This window comes from Anabrus simplex, chromosome 2 (genome assembly GCF_040414725.1).
Source record: "Anabrus simplex isolate iqAnaSimp1 chromosome 2, ASM4041472v1, whole genome shotgun sequence".
NCBI classification, from domain to species: domain Eukaryota; kingdom Metazoa; phylum Arthropoda; class Insecta; order Orthoptera; family Tettigoniidae; genus Anabrus; species Anabrus simplex.
In genome coordinates this window covers 1,204,552,423-1,204,574,810 of record NC_090266.1, presented here as the reverse complement: position 1 = coordinate 1,204,574,810, position 22,388 = coordinate 1,204,552,423, and the positions used below count along the sequence as shown (strand labels likewise).

At 40.9% G+C, this 22,388-nt stretch overlaps 1 protein-coding gene across 1 annotated transcript in view; it reads right to left on the bottom strand.

Annotated features, from left to right (window-relative positions):
* DCX-EMAP (Doublecortin-domain-containing echinoderm-microtubule-associated protein) overlaps positions 1–22,388 on the bottom strand; it is a 403,415-nt gene that overhangs the window by 83,994 nt on the left and 297,033 nt on the right. The window contains exon 10 of the mRNA XM_067140171.2: positions 6,067–6,204. Within this exon, the coding sequence (XP_066996272.2) occupies positions 6,067–6,204 (138 nt within the window). The remainder of the gene's footprint in view (positions 1–6,066; positions 6,205–22,388) is intronic.

Genomic DNA, 22,388 nt, shown 5'->3' with positions numbered 1-22,388 from the left:
GCATAAAACTGTTGTTTATCTCTTCGTACAGAAATAATACATTTAAAGCAATCATAGACAACATTTAAACTGCAAATAATCTTAATTTCATGTGCTTAGCAAGTGATAAATATTTGAATACGTCTACAGTGTTAGACACTGTTTTCATTCGCTCTGAATGTGCCATGACGACTTTCCAACTGGAAAAGCGTCACTTTCTGCCACTGACAGTCATTCAGGTGTACTATACGAAAGCCGAATGAACACTGACCTCGCTGACTGGATGAATGTCATGAACCGCTTGAGACTCGTGAACCAGTAAATGCCCTCGCATGTCATACATTTTACTAAATATCTTCTTAATTGTCATTATTCTTGATTTATCAAGCTTAGCCTACTGATCTATAACCTTATTTCTCTAGGGGTGTCTTGTTTCTGTCTCATGTGTACGTTGCTCTTAATCTCTCGGTTTCCTCTCTTCAGTAGCCGACCTGAGCGGCTCAGACGGAACAGCAAAAAAAAAATGAAAAAACCGAAAATACAACATGATCATAGACAGGAGACCTCTAGTTTTACATGGAATACGACCCACAGAAAAGTGACTTCGCATTTTATACTGAGAATGAGATTCGAACTGCAGCCTCCTGGACGGTACAATGATGACCATGGGTTGGCGTATTTGATCCCGGCTCAGTCCGGTGGTATTTGAAAGTGTTCAAGCCGGGCTGAGTGACTCAGACGGAAGAATGCTGGCGGCTTTCTGAGCACAAGTTGGTAGGTTCTATTCTAGCTCAAGTAGGCCTTCCCCAACGTCGTGTAGATCAATTCACCGGCACGTAAAATAACTCCAGCAGCACCTCGGCGTCTCCAGAAACTGTGGGGAAACCATTTATAAAATTATTATGAAGGTAGTCGAGTATTCCAGTTTCATGTCGCTAGGTTAGCCAGCACTTTAAAAAGTATGGTGGAATATTTCCGGTGCTTTGGCGTCCCTGAAAAGGGTAAAAGAAGTTAGTGGGACACAATACCACTAAATTATTATTATTGCTATTAGCCTTAGTTAACGTATAATGATATCAACTTGTACAATTATATATGAGAGGGTAATACACTTGCCTTTGGAAACCCTCTTAATATTTTTTATATACAGTATATTTACAACCTAGTCTAATGCTCAACTATCTCTTTCCATTCCTCATGTATCTGGGCCTACTACATAGAAAATTGTAATTGTCACCACCACGACTACATGAAATACCTTATGTGTACCACTTTACTGCGTAATTAAGAGTGTATTATATTCCTTCTTTACAAACATAGAAGTGAAGTTAATAAACAATACGTTCCAATAGCAAAAATGGACGGAGATCTGGATGGAAGGGTATAGTAGCTGACTGTTCGCGTCCTTACCGAGGTTCAAGGGGATCTCAGGTTTAAAGGGTGATACCAGACTAGGGGACGAGCAAAATTGATAGGACAAGTATAAGCAAACATAACTGTTCATGGCGTCATCTGTTAACAGTCAGCTATTGCTGTCCATAGTCTCTACGAAGAATTAAATTCTGTTTGTTCCACCACTCGAGCCGAAATGTAACTGTACAACATGTGGCTCTATCTGATCTTATGTCTCGTAGTGTTCCAATTCCGATTGCCAGTGGCGTATTACCAAATAGTGAATTATTGCCACAGCGTGAAATAACCTCGAAATAAATCTTAGCCAGCACCTTTCTCAGTCATCGTAGACATTATCTGTGAATTGGTGAGCTTTTTGCCACGTTACACACATTAAACAACTTCAAATTGATCTTTCGTTTCAGTCTACAGAAAAACTAGCTTAAACGGAACCGTGGTTCTTCCAATATTCGACTATTGTGATGTGTTTTACAAAGACTCGAAAGCAGAAATCCGTAATACACTGCAACGTGCGAGATTCATTTGTCATTTGAAACATTATGACCCCGCTGCAGTTGCTCTTCAATCCTTACACGAGACAGGGCTACAAATATCATACGAAAAGAGCAAGTACTTCGAAGGTAAGCACCCCGGGAAAACCTCTTTCTTTGACGACCATCTATGGAAAGATTGGAAAAGTCAATCGATTTCGGTATCTTGGCGAATGGGTTCACCCCAATGCTAGAGACGGAACCTCCATCTTAGACAGACGTGCCAAACTGAACGCCGCATACTAACCGTCGCAAAACCGTTACAACAAGAGGTGCATTTCGAAGAACTTCAAAATATGTCATTACAAGACTGTTGTCAGAATTCAATTCTTACATGCTGTGGAGACCTTACTAATGAACAGGAAAGGCACCATGGACGATCTGGAGAAAGGCGAAAAACGTATCCTAAGGAAAATTCATGGGTCAAGAGTGTTCCCGGTTGGAACCTATCGATTTGAAAGCGGACTCTGAACTGTACCAATAGTTGGAAATGGCTAACACTAGCATGCGACTTGCCAGGTTCGATACCGACTCAGTCCGGTGGTATTTCAAGGTGCTCAAATCCGTAAGCCTAATGTCAGTAGATTTACTGGAAAGTAAAATAATTCTTATGGGACAAAATTCCGGCAACTCGGCGTCTCGGAACACCATACAAATAGAGTTAATGGGACGTAAACCAATACAGTTATTACAAGCTTCGAAAGAGCGTGCTCAAAATATATCCTTCGGATGTGCTCATAGAAACATCAAGTCGTCTTCTTATTCTTCTGTATGGTTTCTGCATGAAATAACCCTTGTCCCAATTCTGATTTGCTACCTAAGTAGCATCTTCACTCACTGTTATAACATACTGAAATACTTTAAAACGCTATCGTAGTTACAGGCTGATATGAAAAATATCCACAGACTGTTTCATACGACCGGAATGGAATGGAAAAGGCGAAAATATGAATTGTGCCGGCTGCGGAAGCTTGTCGCACTCCTCTGGGGCAATTATTAATGACTGACAGATGAAATAAAATTATACCGGAGAGTGCTGCTGGAATGAAACGTGACAGGGAAAATCATATTCCGCCTGCGCTTTGTCCGGCACAAATCTTGCATTAAGTGACCGGGATTTGAACCTAGGAACCCAGCGGCGAGAGGCCGGCGCACTACCGCCTGCGCCACGGAGGATCATAGGGTGATACATTGTACGCGCACTATTTAGTGATAGATTTTTGTACTTGGTTGAGGAGTAAGGAGGGAGCACTGTCACTTCCGGTAATACTGCCAATTGAATGGAATCGATAATACGATCGATCGATATGAATTTTCTAAACCTTTAACTTCTTACGCCGACAACTGTGCCACACACACACACACACACACACACACACACACACACACACACACACACACACACACACACACACACACACACACACACACACACACACACACACACACACACACACACACACACACAAAATAATACTATATAACATTCCTCGATGCGAAACTTGTTCCTAGCATGAATTCTATAGCTTGGCTTTGCTATGTAAACAACAGTACTAGTACGTAAAGTGTACGCCAGATGTCGCACAGCGATCATTAGCGATTCTTAGTTTGTGTCTCAAAGGTTGCCAATACGAATCTCGAAGATAACCGAAGTCGACCGATTTAGCACTAGGGTGTAAATCTATCGCTAAAAAGTGCGCAGATAATAGTTCCCCCTAAATCTTTTCCGATAGTGGGCTATTGGCTGGCACTGTTCCCACATTAGGTTTGTGCTGCTACTTTGTGTGGACATTAGAGAGCCTGGGAAGAAATACTGCACCGGATTCGTGAGGTTTGTGGACTTGTTTATTTGAATCTTGCACCTAAATCTCCGCCAGGACTGGCGGTTTTTGAGACATTCAAAAATATAACTTTAAATAATGATAAATAAAATTACAGCTACCTGAATTCTTCCTCTTCTACTACTAATAGGCTACTGCCTCTTTTCCCACAGCTGAAGGATCGCGGATGCGAACTGTGTCGCACATGTGGATTTGGCCCTGTTTTACGGCCGGATGCCCTTCCTGACGCCAACCTTATATAGAAGGATGTAATCACTATTGCGTGTTTCTGTGGTGGTTGGTAGTGTGGTATGTTGTCTGAATATGAAGAGGAAAGTGTTGGAACAAGCACAAATCCCCAGTCCGCGAGCCCGAAGAAATCAAACACGATTAAAATCCCGGACCCGGCCGGGAATCGAACCGGGGCCCCTCTGAACCGAAGGCCTCAATGCTGACCATTTAGCCAATGAGTCGGACAGAGCTACCTGAATTATTATTATTTCTAAAAAGATGCTACTTCATTTTTGTATTACCGAGCTCGATAGCTGCAGTCGCCTAAGTGCGGCCAGTATCCAATATTCGGGAGATAGTGGGTTCCAACCCCACTGTCGGGAGCCCTGAAGATGGTTTTCCGTGGTTTCCCATTTTTACACCAGGCAAATGATGGGGCTTACCTTAATATAGGCCACGGCCGTTTCCTTCCCACTCTTAGGCCTTGGCCAATTCCATCGTCGCCGTAAGACCTATCTGTGTCGGTGCGACGTAAAGCAAAATCTAAAAAAAGTAGATAATAATTGTAGACTATATGTGAAACGCCTTCTCATTTTAAATAATTGTTGTTATGTACATAATTTCGCTTACCCTTCAAATGACGGAGAAAATTACTATTTTATACGGGCTTCATACTCTGTAGCCAGTGACGGACACCCTCGGAGACGTACAGTTATTAGGAGGATACATAACAGGAGAAAATCAGAGGATGCATCATATTTCTCTCGACTTTAAAATTACCCCTACCTAATGTATCTGAACACCGAGGTAACATGAGGTAGAACTTTTCCCTTTGGTGCCTGTCTGGTGATTTATCTGCTTGTACATTCCTAAAAGTGGAAAACTGCTGGACTTATTTCAACCGAACTACGTATATGGATTCTACTCACTCAGGATTTTGTTATTGGGTGTATACGATGTGATAGAGATCACATGGAGTTTGTATTTATAGAAGTTATTCTCAAATACCTCCCTTAACATTAGGTTTATCAAAAGACGGTATACAACAAACCTTCGAATTCTCGTGCGAAGAACGGGTACAAGTGTTAGTATTTATTAAAATGTGAAAACATATCTATCATTGATAGTCTTGTTCCAATGAAATAAAGACTTCAATTAATCTAATAACTTATAAATACGACTGGCTGCCTTAAACATTACATTATTTAAGACGTCCAACTTCTATTTGTGTTGTGAAATGCTGCTACAGTTCGTAAGTTCGCCACTACAGCTTGTCTCATGGTGAACTTGTGAACATTTACCACTGCATCTTCAAAAACATCCATTTCTGATCCTATAGCTGTTTATTCAACACAGAGTTGGTGTTGCTTCATTTGCCAGAAAGTATTCGGTTGTCGGTTCTGGACATGCGATATACAGTTTCTGCGAATCCAAGTCAACGAAGAATGTGTGGGACTAACAAAAAACGGCAAAGGAGCTTTCATGTGTCCAGAGTGTTGTAAACAATGCTTCATTTTGATATCAAATGGAGATAACTTATGTTTCTTGTGTATATTCAAACATTTTTCTTCTAATTTTCATATTGATGTTAGTTATTTATTTAATTTCATGAGTTTAGGCCAAATGTATGTGCCAAAATTTCCTCTTGATATTAGGTGAGAGTATTTGGAGTAGAACTTTTCTGTCTTCTTTTGTGCTTTTCATATTTGTCATTTTTCAATAGGTGCTAAATGTGTCTATGCGTACTATAACCACATTTTTGTACGGTAGCTCTCATATTTAATGCTGCCTTTTCTATAAACAAATATTTCATTATTATGCTATTATTAGTAAACGATATTTCGATTCATAATCATATACGTAGATGTCTAGTTCAGAGAACGCATTCTAACGTGGTCAGTTACAAGATTTTACTGGTTTTTAATTTTTTTTAATAATAAGAGGTTACCGTATCTCCTGCCGAAATTGTATAGGTTCTCTAAGGCATCGAGATTGTTTTCCTTTTCTTTTTTTCTTACGGTGGCGAAGTCTGCGTTTCCTACCTTATTACAACTTTCGGTATATCTCCAACATGTAAGTTACTATGTACTTACAGGTTTGATGATGTCTGTACGCTCAAAGAAGCCATCCTTCCGGCGCGTCCAGAAGGTCAGGTGGCCCTTTCCGTGCGTGATGAGGAGGTTGTCATCCAGCGGATGAAAGACGGCTCCTGTCAGGTCGTCCTGCAGTGTCTGAAGAACACAAGGTCTGAGTTTAGATATCAAAATGCTACAAGAACGTCAGTTTACAGAGAACTTCTGCACCACATGAGACGTTACGTGCTTCAACTCCAAAACTGAAATCACAATTTCAGCTACTTTTTTTAAACTAGCAATAATAATAAATCAAATCAAATGACTTCTACTTTTGAATATAGCATTTAGTATGAACAAAGACATTGAGAACTATAACACTTAACGTACAGATGAATACATACAACATTTGTAAAATCTGGAAATTATTGTTATAATACATCTGAAGGCTACATGTCCTACCAAGCGATGCATAAAGCCTGCATCCTTCAAACAAAGGCTCTTAAAGGGTTTAAGACGACTGGACATGTAACTATTTTTTGTCATGTGTACTGTATTGATAAAACGTCCGTTTCATTGGGTGGATGGTCAACGTCATGGTCTTCATTTCAGAGGGCCTGGTTTTGATTTCCGGGCAGATCGGGGTCTTAAGCAGAGTGTGGTTAATTCCTCTGAATCGGAGACAGGGTGTTTGCGTTTATCTTAATATACACCTCTCTATTCACTCACAATACACCACACTACCAATCACCATAGAAACACGCAATACTGAATTATCCCTTGACATAAGATTGACATCAGTAAGGACATCTGGCCGTAAAACAGTGCCAAGTCCTCATTGGGAGACAATTCGCACACGTGACCCCACCAGGGAGTGTGAAAAGCGGTGAAAGAGAAGAAGGAGAAGAAGGAGATTTATTGTGAAAACATATGTACTGCTCCAGCATGGTAACGGCTCAAGTAAAAAAATAAATAAATAAATAAAGCGTTCATAGTCCGCCGCTCTGGTGTAGTGGTTAGTGTGATTAGCTGCCACCCCCGGAGGCCCGGGTTCGATTCCCGGTTCTGCCACGAAATTTGAAAAGTGGTACGAGAGCTGGAACGGGGTTCACTCAGCCTCGGGAGGTCAACTGAGTAGAGGTGGATTCGATTCCCACCTCAGCCACCCTGGAAGTGGTTTTCCGTGGTTTCCCACTTCTCTTCCAGGCAAATGCCGGGATGGTACCTAACTTAAGGTCACGGCCGCTTCCTTTCCTCTTCCTTGTCTATCCCTTCCAATCATCACATCCCTCACCAAGGCCCCTGTTCAGCATAGTAGGTGAGGCCGTCTGGGCGAGTTACTGGTCATCCTCCCCAGTTGTATCCCCCGACCCAATGTCTCACGCTCCAGGACACTGCCCTTGAGACGGCATTGGTGGGATCAGTCGCTGAGTCTGAGGGAAAAGCCAACCCTGGAGGGTAAGAAGGTTAAGAAGAAGAGAAGAAGAAAGCGTTCATAGATCGTTTTTGCACGTTGTGTTAACGTTACTCACCAGGTTGCACAAGGTACAAGGGGTCGATGATCTAGACGTTAGGCCCCTTTAAACAACAAGCATAATCAAGGTACAAAAGGTAGTTGGGGGAACAGTGCTAGAAATCCTGATTTAATAGATCAGGGGTTGGACACACGTATATCCACATTTTATCTGCGGGGAATCTTCAGCAGGCCTAAACCTGGCCGTCGTAGCTCAGGCGGACAGGTGTTGGTTATGTAACTATGATCGCCCTAAGATGTTTGTTGAATCTGACCTAGGGCATGAGTGCCCGTGTTGTAAATAATTATGTTCGTGTATAACATGCATTTCTACTCTGTGTATAGGAAAGTTATTGTCATATGTATACCGTGTGATTCAGCCGCCCGTTCCAATGTAGTTTCATGCAACCCAACTAACGTGCGACATGGTTATAAGGTGGCTATTCCCCTGCAGGCGTACTGTATGGTACCAATGTCCAGTGAGCACATCTTGCACACTATTCTGAACCCTACCGACAGGTTATATCGTCGGCTAGCAAAATATGACGCTACGAAATCATGACGCTGTTATCCATCTTGTGCCCTGCGCATACTCCGCTGGTTAGGACCTGAATGTACTGTAATCTCTGCTGTCATTCGGCAGGTTTTCCACAGTGGAATACATTAATATGCTCCTCATTTATGGGGAAGGAATACAAAACGCGTGCGAGGCACTACGTCTGTACCAGGAACGGTGTCCCGACAGGCGACACCCGGCTGCTACGAAAGTCCGCCGTGTTGAAAGACGCCTGAGGACAACAGGCGTGATTTCCAACCAGGCACCAGTCCGCGATAGGCCAAGTACTGTACATCGTGTGAAACAGATTGGGCCGTTCTGGAGGTGAATCGTAATAATCCACACATCAGTAAAAGGGCGATTGCACGACAGGTGAACACCAGCCAGCCGTTCGTCTTGCGAATACTACATGAACATAAATTTCACCCATGCCATCTTCAGCTACACCAAGACCTCCATGGGCGGGATTTCGAAGCTCGAATGGAGTTCTATCGGTGGCCGTTAGGCAGGCTGGACAATGATGAAGAATTCGTATCGTACATCTTATTCTCGGACGAATCGCGCTTCCACAATATTGGGAACGTCAGTCGCCACAACATGCACTATTGGAGTCCGGACAATTCTCACTGGGTGCTACAGGCGGCCCATCAAATAAGATGGGGAGTGAATGTGTGGATCGCCTGATTGGACCTTATTTCTTTGAGGGCCATTGGACGGGCCCTCGCTACCTGCATTTTCTGCGTCAGGAGCTTCCACTGATGCCTGCTGGAGTATGTGCCCTTAGTCGATCGTTTGACTATGTGGTTGCAACAGGATGGAACTCCGCCGCATTCGACTTTACCCGTTCGTAACCATATGAACAAGGAACTGCTAGGGAAATAGATAGGAAGAGGAGGCCCTGTTTCTTGGCCCACCAGATCACCGGATTTAACACCGTCAGACTTCTCCTTGTGGGGGCATTTGAAGAACGTCATTTGACACTAAGGCGCCGAAAATAAAACAGCTCCGGAAACTCATCAAGGACAACTGCCGAGAAATTACACCTGCAATACCTCAGCGCGCAAGACGAACTGTTAGACACCGGGCCCGAATGTGCATAAACCAAAACGGTCATCACATCGAGCATTTGCTGCAATAAAACATTGTCAAGGCGGTTGCGGTCCTATTATTCCGGTCAGTATGTGTCCCGTCTGTTAACTGTTAACTGTTTCTTACGGCCACAAACACATTCATTCACACACAATTTGCATGAATGCGGGTATTGAACTTACGTTACGTGCGGTACGTATTAAACGAATATTTCAAAGATATGGAATCTTCGCCCCAGACTCAAACCTCCCACCTCCCCCTTATGCCCTCTCCGCCGAGCTTTTACCTACTGTACCGAGCTCGATAGCAGCAGTCGCTTAAGAACGGCCAGTACCCAGTATTCGGGAGATAGTAGGTTCGAACCCCAATGTCGGCAGCCCTGAAGATAGTTTTCCGTGGTTTCCCATTTTCACACAAGGCAAATGCTGGGGCTGTACCTTAATTACGACCACGGCCGCTTCCTTTCCACTCCTAGCCCTTTCCTGTCCCATCGTCGCCATAAGACCTATCTGTGTCAGTGCGACGTAAAGCAACTTGCCTTTACCTACTGCGTTATAGCTCCGTGTGACACCCTGTGCTGCTTATAGCATGCATTCGGTTTACCGCGGTCACAACATCAATTTATCTGTGTCGGTGCGACGTAAAGCCCCTATCAAAAAAAAAAAAAAAAACATCAATTTAGTGTTTCGTCGGCGTGTCAGATTCATATGATCTAGAAGGCTCACGCATGCCTTCCAGTGTTTAATAAGAGTATAATATGACGACGTCCTATCATGATGAGGCGGTAAATACCAGGATATCCGGCTGTGTTTTCTGAACATACCAGCAGGGCAGATGTTTGCAGGTTGGAAATAATATTGCGGGTTGCATAAAACTACATTGGAAGGTGCGGCTGAATCACTTGGTATAGGGAGCGGTCCATCAGCCCCTAATTTTCATGAAGGCACCCAGCCCATCTAACACTTGTTTGTCTGTAAGGTCGATACTGCTCTGCTTGCTACCTACACCCGAGCAACGTAAGACGAACCAAACGTGCACAGGGAAAACGGCTACATGCATTGCAATGAAAGGACCATTCCGCAAACATGCTGTTTATGGCATGCTGTTATAACAAGTGCCAACGGCCGTAGCCGTGTTGAAACACCGGATCCCGTGAGATCTCCGAAGTTAAGCAACATTGGGCGTGGTCAGGAATTGGATGGGTTGCCACGCGCTGTTCGTGGGGGGTAAGGGAATGGAGAAGCGGAAAGGAACTGGCCACCCTACCGCACGTAAACTCCGGCTCAGAAACACCTCTGCGGAGGTTCGGACCTGCCTTCGGGCAGAATAACCCTTACCTTACCTTATAACAAGTGTACCGATAATCGATCAAGTTGATAGGTTGTGTGAAGTGATTTGTCGTAGAAGAGCCGAAATGAACTCTATAAAACATAAATCCGAGATAAGAAAAGGAAATTAAATGTCCAGTTGAAAGTGACGCCCATTAGTAGCGCGCTTCCTGCAAGTCAGGTGTGCGTCGTTATTATGTTGAATAATCAAGGTCCTGGCTTTTTAAAACAATTCTTCGAATCCTACTTTGTGTATAATTTTTGAAGGTATTCACAACGTCTCCTGTGGCAGATAGCAGAATTTTATGTTAAATATGTATGCTGCCTAATCTCCACTTCTATGTTCCGGTTCCATGGCTAAATGGTTAGCGTGTTGGCGTTTGGTCACAGGGGTTCCGGGTTCGATTCCCGGCAAGGTCGGGAATTTTAACCTTAATTGGTTAATTTCGCTGGCACGGGGGCTGGGTGTATATGTCGTCTTCATCACCATTTCATCCTCATCACGACGCGCAGGTCACCTACGGGAGTCAAATCAAAAGACCTGCATCTGGCGAGCCGAACTTGTCCTCGGACACTCCCGGCACTTAGAGCCATACGCCATATCATTTTTTCCACTTCTATGACAAAGGTACGAAAGTCCGTAGCACTATACCTACCCGACTTCGAAGTGTGATGGGTTCCTCGTGTGTTGTACGGGTAAGATATACAATATAAGTAGGCGTATTTGAAGAGTATCGTCGCAAATCGTATTTCATCCGCTCTTTCATGTTATATATCAAGTAGTGAAAAGTGGCTGTCGCTTCAAATCGTACTTTGTGCGCCGAAATGACTGGACAAACCGTGTTATATCCGCGGACATATTTTGTTGCGTTGAATATAATGGAATTTCGTTGCATTCTTACGTTGAATATTCTGAAAATTAGGCGTTATTCGCTTTCAGCAGCACTGGACTGTTGTTGTATGGTGATTGAAGCAACATCTCTGTGCTAAACATGAAAAGCTGTCATTTTACACACGTTTCTGTCTAAACTATAGTAATGAAAACTGCAGACTATCGGATCTGACATGCCCCGCGGTGTAGAAGTAGCGTGCCTACCACTTACTCGGAGACCCCGGGTTCAATTCTCGGTCAGATCACGAATTATTTTTACCTCGATCTGAGGTTTGGTTCGATGTCCACTCTTCTTACGTGATTACATTGCGGAGCTATTCAAAGGTGAGATAGCGGCCCCGGTCTAGAAAACCAAGAAAAACGGCCGAGAAGGTTCGACACCTCGTAATATGCAGGCCTTCCGCCTGATTGGTGTATCGAATCTGAAAAATGTCATCTGAAAAATGTTCAGGAAGTGCAAAATGTCTTTTAATGTGACCCTAAGATCAGCGTATTCAGCAATTATTATTATACCCCTGTGGATCAATGGTAGTGTATCGACCTACGGATCCCAAGATAACGGGTTCAAATCCGGCAGAGGTAGTCGGACTTTCGAAGCTCGGAAAAAATATCCATTCGTACTCCATGTGGTACGATGTACGCATGTAAAGTATCTCTGGTGAGACATTTGGTGTTTATTCGACAAAATTAATTCAAAATCTGCCTTAGATGCCATCTCGTGGGCCTAGAGGAAAACGGAAGGTCGAAGTTGACGAGCAAGCAGCCAGATGGCGTCAAATTAGAATTCTTACGCACGGTAGCTGAGGACATACGATTATTATTATTATTATTATTATTATTATTATTATTATTATTATTATTATTACACCACAACAGTGCTGTGCTTTTGAACATCATTTCATATAATCTCAATACATTTTGTTAAATGTGTATCGTTAATTAACAGAATTCATTTTCGATCGTTCCCATTTGCAGTAGCACACGTTATTTTCACAACAGTTGGAAGTAAATGATCGAATATGCAAAACACTGTGTTGAGTTAATGCTATGTAAATGGAGTCGCAACAGTGGTTACAATTCAACACCAATATTCATTAATCAGTAATTAAGTCAAAAGTACAAAACATTGAAATAATATTAAGTATTTAATTTAGAGCACATAAGCTAAAATACAGTTTTTAGTGTTTAATAACACCCATGCATGTACAATGTATTCCATGCTAAAACGAAAACTTTTCCCATAAGGAGGTAGCGCGAAATGATTTAAGTATACCAGTACAGTTTATGTGTAGCTGTACAAATGGTGTCTCGTTGATACTACCAAATGAAAACATTTGAAGGCTGATAAAAACACACTCTTTGTCAGTGATTCAGGAAAATTTAATCAGGCACATATGTTCTCAAAGGCCTTAGGAACTGCTCCGCCTTGTTCCGTTTAGCAGGTCTATTCAGAAGTCCACAATCTCGGCGGTAGAATGCGATGGTCGGATCGTACATTCTCATCATTGACCTCACAAAGTTAATTGGCCTGAGATTCAAACCGGACTGTTTGTACCTAAAGGCTATCATGTCCAACCTGTGAAACTGTACTTTCTAGAAACATGGAAAAGGTATATCTTTTTGCTAGTTGTTTTACGTCGCACCGACACAGATAGGTCTTACGGCGACGATGGGACACGGAAGGGCTAGGAGTGGGAAGGAAACGGCCGTGGCCTCAATTAAGGTACAGCCCCAGCATTTGCCTGGTGTGAAAATGGGAAACCGCGGAAAACCATTTTCAGGGCTGCCGACAGTGGGGTTCGAACCTACTATCTCCCGAATACTGGATACGAAAAAGGTATACATCTACATACAGTAGACAGGTTCGTTAAATTGTTATGAAAGTTTGAAATCTTTGAATTATGAATTGGATTTACGAATGATTTCGAAAATAATGATCAGATTTACAAATCACTTATTTATAAATAATACAAATTTTAATGAAAATTATAAAGGTTTCAAATTACAAAATACATTATCTTAAATACGCCGAGATGTGAGGAAAGTTTCAACATCTGAAAATTTTAAACTAGGCCTAATAGAAGGAAAAATCAGTGAATTTTACGTATATACAGTACGCAGGAGAGAAAATGAAAATTCTAAGATTTGACGATGAAATTGTTAATTTATCAGAGTCTGTAGAAGGTCTGGAAAAATTTTTGACTGGTATGGACACAGTCTTGAAGAAAGTGTATAAGATGAAAATAAATACACTCAAAACAAAAGTAATGAAATGCAGTCGAACGAAATATAAGATTAGGAAATGGAGTCTTAAAGGAAGTAGGCAAATATTGCTACTTGGGTAGCAGAATAAATAATTATGACAGAAGTAAGAGGACATAAACATGCAGATTAGGACAAGCAAGGAAGGCCTTACATAAAAAAAGAAATTTGGTCACTTCGAACATAGATAGAGAAATTAGAAAGATATTGTTGAAGATAATGTTGTATGGAAGTGAAACATGGACAATAACTAGCTCAGAAAGAACAGACGCTATTAAAATGTGGTGTTACAGAAGAATGATGGGAGTGAGATGGGCAGATGGAATCACCAATGAAGACATATTGAATCGAATTTGTGAGAGAACGATTTGGGGAAATTTGACCAAAAGAAGGGATAGAATGATAGGACACATCTTATGGAATGGAGGCCCGTACTTTGAACTGAATAAACTGTACACCTTTCTACGAACTACTATTAAAGTCTTCCTCGTCACCAGGTGGTCCAGTAGTGTGTTCTGATGATGCACGGAGTTCAGCCAGCACCCAAATCAAAATAATGAATGTCACATTCCATACTTTACCATTGTTGGAGGCGAGCATATTTGACATTTTACAATTGCCTATGAGGGATTTCTGGACTGACCAAGCGTTCGACACTTTGCCACCGCACGCGTCACCCTCGAGGCAACTGTAATCTGTCGAAAGTAAAAAAGTGTGATTTTTCATATTCAGTAGTCTGCTGTTGTCACGACTATATGCAATATCTTTTGTAAAACCAATAGTTTCCCTCAATATTCATCATTTAAATAATTCAATGTAATTGTAAATATCATGTTACTACATTGTGCTCATGAAATTGTATTATAACAAACGTGTTTTTCCGATTTTCATAAAATCCTATTCCAAAGTTATTTAATTTTCCGTAGTTACATGACGTAGAACAACTCACTTTTACTACTTCATGATCACTTGCCTAGCTTTTTGTTTCTCTTATAAAACTTCGTTCCGTGGACATTTATTTTTTGCAGTGATACTACTATTTTTTTTTCGCTAATTGCTTTACGTCGCACCGACACAGATAGGTCTTATGGCGACGATGGGACAGGAGAGGGCTAGGAGTGGGAAGGAAGCGGCCGTGGCCTTAATTAAGGTACAGCCCCAGCATTTTCCTGGTGTGAAAATGGGAAACCACGGAAAACCATCTTCAGGGCTGCCGACAGTGGGGTTCGAACCTACTATCTCCCGAATACCGGATACTGGCCGCACTTAAGCGACTGCAGCTATCGAGCTCGGTAGTGATACTACTAATTTCATATTAAATTTGACTACGGCGCTATGAAGACGGATATACGTATTTATGTCATTGAGTGGTTTCGTATTCGTGATCATGAATGAAGGGAATATATTTCTTTCCCACTCACGGATGACTACTAACTGAGGAGAGAGTATTCAACTAATGCAATCATTCATGCAGTTAGTTTTTATGTAACAGAGAATGCTAAAGATATTCGAACTAACGAACTGTTACAAAAATAAATAGAGCATAATTTACTAATACATATAAATAAAATTAATATTCCATAAATACTTCTTGCATGGATCTTTAATATTTAAGTATTTCTTAGACTTTACCTAAGTCAAATCATAGTGTCTAAGATTCCTCCTCATGGATATCCTTACAACAGCTGCACACATCTCTTCTCTTTTCACTTTATTTAGAATTCTTTTCTCACATTTACCTGATAATATTACATAGCTTTTCCGCTTTCCCTGGTTTCTTCCACTCTCCGTTAAACATCCTAATAAGTTTTTACTTTCTCTTTCCAGTCTACTTATTCCTCTCTGATATTTCGTGCTTCTTTATAGTCTTTCAATAGGTTTGCCACTTCCATATCTTTATTGCATGGAAATGAATCGATATTTCTTATTTCTTTGCCTTATGGTTTTATTATTATATATACTGTACTTCCATCAACTACCAAATTATCCCTCTGATTTCCCTTTTAGTTAACATTTCAGTCCTAATTGCCCTATTTTTACTTATATTACGGAATTCTACCAGTGTTCTCTTGTTATTATATTCCGTCCTTTCATTCTTTGGACCACTTCTTACACAATCCCATATCATCCCTTAATAAATTACTTTCCTGCAGTATCCCATTCCTATGGTATATAGTAGTTTCTTCACCGTGTCCACCCGGTTTGATGTTTTATTTGGTGCTGGTATGCTATTCTTAGAATTTCACCTCCTGCTTCCGTTTTTAGTCCCAACCTATTTGTTTAACAATATCCGCCCTTCTACTTATCTCTTCGCACGTTATTCTCACTCCACTTCTTGTAGTTCAGCTTGGCAATCCCATTATTATTTTGGTTTCTTTACGACTACATTCAATGCCACAATTCCATCATCTACTCCCCAAATTTGTGCTCCATGCAATGACTACTGAATATAATGCCTTTTTATGAGTGTCATATTGGATGACTGGTACCTTACCACCCGATAAATTTATAATAGCCAACATTTCATTATTGCTCTCTTTATGTACTCTGCCTGTCTTCCATTGGTGCATATTATCGTCCCAAGGTGTTAAATTCTTTTAAGAACTTCCACCGTTGTCTTACCCATCCACTACTGTTCACTTCTTGAGAGTCATTCAACCCTTTTACTCATCGTGAGTCTGGTTTTCTATGGATTTATTTGTTACATTCTACTAGTTGCAATAATTTTCTATCTCATTAATACTATTTACCGTCTTGCACAAACATGAACCACTAGAGTCCTGTTAGACTTAGCAGCTATATTCCACATTGTGAGGGGAAAGTGAACATTTGGGACCGTTCGAGTTGGTCGTGCGGTTAGGGGCACGCGGCTGTGAGCGTGCATCCGGGAGATAGTGGGTTCGAATCCCACTGTCGGCAGCCCTGAAGATGGTTTTCCGTAGTTTCCCATTTTCACACCAGACAAATACCTTACTTAAGGCTACGGCCGCTTCCTTCCAATTCCTAGGCCTTTCCTATCCCATCGTCGCCATAAGACCTATCGGTATCGTTGCGACGTAAAGCCACTTGCAAAAAAAGGAGCTTTCGGAACAGTACTCTGAGGTCTTTGTTTTCTAATTTACGGATCTTAGGTTAATATATCCTAAGTTGTATATAAACGCAATTGGTGATTTATTTCCTGTAAAGGACATTCACACACACATTTTGCTTCGTTTAAATTCAATTTACTTTCAGTTGTCTGCTACAACGTATTCAGTTTATCGATGTCTTCATAAGGTGGCAAAGTTAGGGCTTTTTATCCCTATCTTACATTTAACTATGTACAATTTTTGAGATTCTCACAGTATTATCTATATATAAATAAAACCATAATTTTGCTTGTACACTTAAAACATTTGTAACAGTCTTAGTTTTTATCTCTGAATAGGCATACACAAGTTGAAAGTAGATTTTTTCTATTTGATTTTATGTCGCACCGACACACATAGGTATTAAGGCGACGATGGGACAGGAAAGCCCTAGGAATGGGAAGGAAGCGGCCGTGGCCTTAATTAAAGTACAGCTCCAACATTTGCCTGGTGTGAAAATGGGAAACTACGGAAAGCCTTCTTCAGGGCTGCCGTCGGTGGGATTCGAACCTACTATCACCCAGATGCGATAGTAGGTTCAGTTCAATTTCTGTCTCTTTAAGGTAACCTTAGTCGTGGTCGGACGAGTACCTCCTCTGAGGACGTGGAGCAAAGGCTTCATGATTTCCTGCAGTTTGCCTCTTTGAAAAATAAAAGTTTTGACTGTTCAGTTAATATTATATATTATTTCTCCTTCAATATATTGTTATTCTAGTCTTCACATTGTTGAGATTATGACTCCATTTTATAATTGTTGATTACTGAATATAATAAAATAATAATAATAATAATAATAATAATAATAATAATAATAATAATAATAATAATAATAATAATAATAATAATAATATAATAGATATAATAACAAATAATTTGTACATCTGTTTATACGCTATTATTATTATTATTATTATTAGTAGTAGTAGTAGTAGTAGTAGTAGTAGTAGTAACAGCAGCAGTGAAGCCTCCGTGGCTCAGGCGGCAGTGTGCCGACCTCTCACCGCTCGGTACCGTGGTTCAAATCCCGGTCACTCCATATGAGATTTGTGATGGACAAAGCTTTTCTTCCGAGTACTCCGGTTTTCCCTGTCATCTTTCATTCCAGCAGCACTCTCCAATATCATTTCATGTCATCTGTCAGTCATTAATCTTTGCTCCAGAGCAGTGCGACAGGCTTCGGCAGCCGGCAGACTTCCTATCGTTGCCGCTAGATGGGGCTTCATTCATTTCATTCCTGACCCGGTCAAATGACTGGAATCATGCTGTGGATTTTCATTTAGTAGTTAGTACCGTTGTAGACCTGTGGGTCGTTCAAGTTGACCGCCCAGTAGGTAAGGTAAGAACTCCTTGGTCAGGCGATTTGTAAGTCCAATTGAAGATTTTCGCAGTCGTTGATGGTTGAAATAGGTTGAATATTCTTAAAGGAGGTTGATTATTATGTCGCCCTTAGCTTTAAAAATAAATAGTAACAACGGCGGTAACTTTGAGAATGTTCTTCGATCAGTGTTTCTTTTTTTTACAATTTGCTTTACGTCGCACCGACAGAGATCAGACTTATGGCGACGATGGGATAGGAAAGGCCTAGGAATGGGAAGGAAGCATCCGTGGCCTTAATTGATATACAGCCCCAGCATTTGCCTGGTGTGAAAATGGGAAACCACAGAAAACTCCCTTCTGGGCAGCCGACATTGGGGTTCGAACCTACGATCTCCCGGAGGCAAGTTCACAGCTGCGCTCATGTAATCGCACGGCCAACTCGCCCAGTGATCAGTGGTTTGTTGTGATCCGTATCGACTTGTTGGGGGGTGGGGAGGTAAGGACTCGGGAACTGCACGTGAACACCGGGATCTGTCTATAAATCTCCCTGCTTTAATGAATATGGAGTAAATTCTTCCCTCTCTACGGAAGTCGAGGGGAAGTTATCAACATTCATGCACGTTCTGCTCTGACTTCCCCTGAATGGACTCTTTAATTGGAAAGTGCTGCAACCTTGGTCGATGACGGGTACCACGGGAAATATTTAAGTTGTGTGTGAATTTGTAAATGATGATGCTGGAAGTAGAATTTTAAACTAGTAGTAGGCTATATCTTGTAATAATTTTTTCCATGGAATTGCATGTTGTATTCTTGTTGTGGTAGTTGTTGGGTAATTATGTTCGTTAATAATAATAATAATAATAATAATAATAATAATAATAATAATAATAATAATAATAATAATAAATGTATTCGGTTAGGTAAAAAATCTTTCAAACAACTCAAAATCCGTATTCAGCAAATAGACCTGGAACTGCACTGCAATTTAAAGACATAGTCATAAACTTGGGACTTCTGATGAAGAACACCTCAGTTGACAAGAATATATTCCAGAGGGTGTTTTATTCCTTAGATTCAATGAAAATCTCAGAGAATTGTTGCCATCAAATTAGTTTGAAAAATCTTCCTGCAGTTTTTGCAGCTTGCCGTGACGACAGATTACCTCAGTTCATGCAGTTAGTAAAATTACATATCTGTATTTAGAAATCATATTTAAATAATAATAATAATAATAATAATAATAATAATAATAATAATAATAATAATAATAATAATAATAATAATAATAATTACTTTTACGGTTTTCAGTGACCTCGTGGTGCTGGAATTTTGTCCTGCAGGAGTTATTTGACGTGCCAGTAATTCTACCGACATACCTTCAAATACCATTTTTAGGGCCGCCGACAATCGTGTTCGAACCCAGTATCTCCCGAATGAAAGCTCACAGCTGCGCAATCCTAACCGCACGGCCAACTCGCTCGGTCAATCGAGAAGAATTCCCATCGCTAGTCAAGACGCTCACATTAAGGGACAACACTGCTTCGTTTGGATGCAATCTGTAAGCCAGAAAAAATAATATATACATCGTAGTGTGAGATAGTGTCTGTAGCGCAGGCGGCAGAGCGCCGGCCTATCACCACTGGGTTCCGTGGCTCAAATCCCGGTCACTCCATGTGAGATTTTTGCTGGACAAAGCGGAGACAGGACAGGTCTTTCTCCGGATACTCCGGTTTTCGTCTTTCTCTCCAGCAACAATCTGCTATATCATTTCATTTTATCTGTCAGCCATTAATAATTGCCCGAGAGGAGTGCGACAATCATCGGCAGCCGGCACAGTTCCTATCCCCGCCGCTAGATGGGGGCTTCATTCAATTCATACTTGACCCGGTTGAAACTGAAAACAGGCTGTATATTTTCATTTTCCATGATAATGTGAGAGGTATCCACACAATGTGGGATGAAATTTGAAGTCATTCATTGCAGAGTTCTGTCGGAGATATAGTTCAGTTAGTGATCAGAAGAACGGGGTATCCGCCATATCGCCTGTTACACAGGTCACAAACGCATTCAGGATTTGGAAATTGGTAAACTTTTCTCATACAGATCTTATGGTGGAAACCACGTACTGCGAAACGCGTTACGTGTGCCGCAGCTCTGATGACATCATGGTAGTAACGGATCGGAATTTCGTTTTCCTTTGCTGGAGTACGGGTACGGGTACAGTTCTCTAGCAATTGTTAGTCTGTTCCTAAATCTTCTATGAAGAACGGTTCACCTACCAATTCGTACTTTAGGCGCGATGGGCTATATTTCATTATGCAGGGCAGTTTTCTTAGGAAGATGGCTTTTACCTTCTCCGAGTATCCAAGGTTGCTTTTGCTTTGGCTACCCCTGATCAGACTCATACGTTATGGCACAATAAGTGTGATCTTCACCCTTAAGAGTATCATTACCGAGCGACTGGCTATGTGGTTTGCGTCAAGGGGAATGTGGGTTCGAACCTCACTGTCAGCAGCCCTGAAGACGGTTTTCCGCGATTTCCCATTTTCACACCAGGAAAATGCTGGGGCTGTGCCTTAATCAAAGCCACGACCGCTTTCTTCCCATTCCTATCTCTTTCCTCTCCCATCGTCGTAAAACCTACCTCTGTCGGTGCGAAGTTAAGTAAATTGTCAGAAAAAAATAGAGTCTCATTGCAGACTTGAGAGACGTATCACGTAGTGTGCCTTATCTTCAACGTGGTGAATGAAAATTCCAAGAATACAATATAACAAATATTACAAGGAAATACTGCAGGTGTTTAATTCGTAATAGAGTATTCCGTTATCCTTTCTGAGAATTTCGCCATGGGAAATCTGTATGACTCAGCTGAATTCTCCGTAAAGTAGAAGGTCCCACGAACAGATGTCCTTGAAGCTGCAACAACACAGAGGAGAGCATTGCTGACTTGTTCTGGCTCATCAGCAGTCACTGACCCACTTGACTTGAAATGAGCAGTAAGAAGATGGGCGCACGATAACACGAATGTTTCTTTTTTACCACCCTAACTTAACGTATTATAAGATCGCATGCTTATCTCGCCGTTGAAGAGGAAAGTAGCATGCAAGGAGATGATTAGAGAGGCAAATGGGGAGCGGGAGGGGAATAAGGAGTGTAGTTTCACGTTGTGGGGGAGACATACGTCATTTGCATTGCGCAAGTGATTGTTAACAAGAACATGAGAGATATAAGAATTAGTGATACGTACCCAGGAGATTGACCTCGATACATGAGTCCTCAAAACAAAGGTCATCATCATCATCATGTGAGGAGTGTAACGATTCAAATCCCGTTACAAGTATTCCTCTGTATTATTTTTTATTATTATTATTATTATTATTATTATTATTATTATTATTATTGTTATTATTATTTTATCTTCTTCTTCTTATTATTTGTATTATTATTGATTTATCTGTATTATTATTACTATTATTGTAACTATTATTGTTGTTTGATTCAGTTCCATAGTCTGATTGCGCTATGTATTGATTAATTATCGTTTGCTTCATTGTATTTAATTTATTATGTATGTGTGTGTATGTTAGCATTAAAATAATGTAGAGTGAGAGTTGCTGCCTAATAACACATATGGATATATTTTGTGAAATAACTTTAAAACATTGCAACATATGGTGCAATACTGTTACAGTAACTGTCGAGTCATTGGTCTGCCATTGTATGCATTTAGAACTATGAGATAATTCAGCGAGTTCCTACTTTGCCTGCGGCTATTTAAACACAACCTGTAAAACTTGGGAGTTGGGTGGTTGTAATGTCAGAGTTTTATATTATCATCTAAATTATCGTAGAAAACCTCACCATTTAAATCTAAATTTAAAGAATATATTTTGTTTAGTATAAAATATAATTCATTGTTTTATTTCAATGGTAGATCAGATAACCTCAGACTTTAGTTGGGAAACCAAACGACAAGGTCCTTTTCCCAGAACCTATATATTATGCTGTCAAAGTAAGCTTATTACCCTACACCCTAGACTCTAGGGCCTAGAGATATTCAAGATTCTCATTCTATTATAGTTATACTTATTTGTGGCTGGCGCCCATCAACAATTGTATGTATAAGTAATCGGGTAAGTACTAAGTGAGACTACATAGTCGGACGACTGAGTATTTTATTTCTTGAATATTTTAATATTGTTTCCTTTTAAAACAGTGAGCAAGCACAGGAGGAACACTACATTGAACCCTGGGACGG